At 52.7% G+C, this 2,763-nt stretch overlaps 1 protein-coding gene across 3 annotated transcripts in view; it reads left to right on the top strand.

Moving 5' to 3' along the window:
- The first annotated feature begins 760 nt into the window (after positions 1-760).
- Positions 761-2,763, top strand: part of Ccdc65 (coiled-coil domain containing 65) — an 11,082-nt gene continuing 9,079 nt past the window's right edge. For 2 of the 3 annotated variants that reach the window (XM_005406671.2, XM_005406672.2), the window contains exons 1-2: positions 761-1,062; positions 1,685-1,852. In XM_005406671.2, coding sequence (XP_005406728.1) covers positions 931-1,062; positions 1,685-1,852 — 300 coding nt within the window. In that variant the 5' untranslated portion in view covers positions 761-930. The remainder of the gene's footprint in view (positions 1,063-1,684; positions 1,853-2,763) is intronic. The other variant, XM_013505645.1, reaches the window with a different exon arrangement.

The following is a 2,763-nucleotide window of genomic DNA, read 5'->3' on the forward strand; positions in this document are numbered from 1 at the left end:
GGTTCTGTTTCTCTGGAAAACCCTATATGAGCATTACATTTCACATTAAAAACAATTTTGAGAATTTTGAAAGCCAGGCATGGTGACACACACCTGTCATCCCAGGACGTGGGAGGCTAAGGCAGGACGATCACTGTGAGTTCAAGACCAGCCTGAACTACATAGCAAAACCCCATCTCAAAAACAACAGAACAGTTCTGAGCCAGGCGTGGTGGCACATGCTTGTAATCCCAGCTCTTGGGAGGCAGAGGCAGGAGGATTGGGATTTTCAGGCTAGCCTGGGCTACATAGCTAATTTGAGTTTAGCCTGGGCTACAGTGAGAATCCATCTCAAAAGAAAAAAGGACTAGGGATACAGCTCAGCGGCACAAGCACCTGCCTGGTAAGGCAAGGTCCTGAGTTCCATTCCTGGGATTGAAAAAGAAAAAGATGATAATTTATGGGTTTTGTTTCATTTAATTTTCCTGGTGCTGGGGATCCAATCCAGGGACTCGAATACGCGTTCTACTGCTGAGCTACATCACCAGCTCTTTTTATTTTATTTTTGTTTTGCAATTCTTCTGCCTCAGCCTCCTGAGTAGCTAGGATCACAGCCACACACCACTGCACTCAGATGAAATTAGGGGTTTTGATCCATGGAAAGACCCTTTCACAAAATCTGACCGCGGTCCTCCAGCGGACAGGGGGCGCTCCAAGCGAGGGCTCGTCTCCCCGCCTCTCGGCCGGCTGTTTTAATGCGATCCTGTTGCTAGGAGACGAGACGCTTCCTTCCGCAGGAGAGCGGGCTCCCGCGGATCGCTGCCCTCTCTTGCCCCAGACCTGGGATCTGTGGTCCTGCTTCGGTGGTGCCGTAGGCAGTTCCAGAGGCGCCTTTCCAGGGGGTTCCCCTCACCCTTCTAACGTGAGCCCAGAGCCAGTCCCCGCCCAGCCATGCCTAAGAAAGGGAAGGGTGCCAAGATGTCGCTCTCCAACGAGGAGCAGCTGCTGCTGTTTCAGCAGAAGCTGCTGGCCGAGGAGGAGATGGCCAAGAGGAAGGAGCGGCTCCTCAGCCAGTTCTTGAAGGTGACGGCCTTCTGCGCGCCGCCTCGCCCACCCCGCCCGCCGCCTCGGCCGCGCCTGCGCCCGGGCGTTGCGGCCGGCTCCTTTTCACACCAGCATTTCTTCCTCAGGAAATCCTGGGGCCCAGATACACTTAGATTCCTGGCAGTCTTGTTCGGGAGGGTGGAAGCTCCCTGTGGAGCATGGAGGGGGCAGGTGCAATGGAGGCTGACATCTCTACTGAACCCCAGAACCACGGCAGTAGGTGCTGTCCCGGATTCTCAGTCTCCCTGGAGGTGGGGCTGTAAACAGCACCAGGCTGGTGCCTTGTCGGGAAGGAAACCTCTCTAAAACGCCATCAGGCTGTTGCTAACTTACTCCAGGCCCCCCCCCACAAAAAAAGGAACCTCTGAGTATTAGCCCTCGGCAGCTTGAGGCCCTCGGAAAACACTAGTGGCAAAGCCCCCGCTTACAACTTCAGAGCAGTCTCTTTTTTTTTGTACCGGGAATCAAACTCATGACCCAAGGCTTACGCCTATGCCACTGAGCTACATCCCTGGCCCTTCAGAGTGACCTTGTTTGCTGCGCTGGGTGGCCAGGGCTCTGGGCGCTGAGCTCCTGGCGCTGCGTTTATGCCTTCACACAGGACAAGCTGGCCAAGGAGGAGCACAACAGTGCCCTGAACCTTAATAAGATCAACATGCAGTGGAGAACTGTCCTCCGGGAAATCAAGACCAGAGAACTTCACAAGGACATCGAGGCCCTCAGCCAGACCTTTGAGCGGGTGATGGACTGCAAGGACAATGTCATCAAGGTAGGCACTCTTTCCAGGGAAACACTGAGCTCGGCCTCACTCCCTCCCCAGAGAATGGCCCCGGTCAGTTCATTCACAGACGGCCTTGACACCCTCGCAAGACTCAGGCTGTGGCAAAGCTAGGTCACTGGTGTTCTCCGAAATGAAAAGGCACATCGAGCTGTAGTTTAGCTCTCTCCCTCCTCTACAGGAGACACTCTTCTTGGTCATCTGCGACCCCAGCACAGCACTATGCAATGTCAGAGTGGTAAGACAGAGTTAGCGCTGCTCCGTGAGCTCACCTTGGGTCTGCACGTTCATGTCACTGTCAGAAGGCCCAGGTCAAGGGGGAACCAACTTCCCTGAAGTCACAGAGCTCATCACAGAGCGCGCCAAGATCAGAGCCTGGGTTGCGGGGCTTCAGGTGGCAAAATTGTTTGGCCACATTCTGTTGTTGTTGTTTTTTTTTTTTTTGGCCACTTTGACTCAACTTCAGTGATCCTGAAAAGGGTTGGGGAGATCTCCATGCTGAACAGCTTTGGATTCCTAGGCAATTCAGCCAGCCGCGTTGGTACTTTTGGGAAGCTCTTGATTTCACGCCACTCTTTCTTCCAAGGGATTTCGCTGTAACCCTTATTTCAGGCTACTTTTTATAGCTTTTTTCTGACTCCTCCATCTTTTCCATCTCAAACAAAACAAAAAAATCGCAAAATAACAGCAAATACACACTGTCATCATGCTATTCTTCTTCTAGAATATATGTGTCTTTCCTTGATGGTGTAAACCTTGGCCCCCCCCACCAAAAAAATATTGCAGCAGACCCCAGGAAACTTAAGAAGATGGGTATTAAAAGTCCTCATACGCTGGGCGTGGTGGCGCACACCTGTAATCCCAGCACTTGGGAGGCTGAGGCAGGAGGATCATTGCAAGTT

The sequence above is a fragment of the Chinchilla lanigera genome, unplaced genomic scaffold (assembly GCF_000276665.1).
Source record: "Chinchilla lanigera isolate Chin_1 unplaced genomic scaffold, ChiLan1.0 scaffold00099, whole genome shotgun sequence".
Lineage (NCBI taxonomy): Eukaryota > Metazoa > Chordata > Mammalia > Rodentia > Chinchillidae > Chinchilla > Chinchilla lanigera.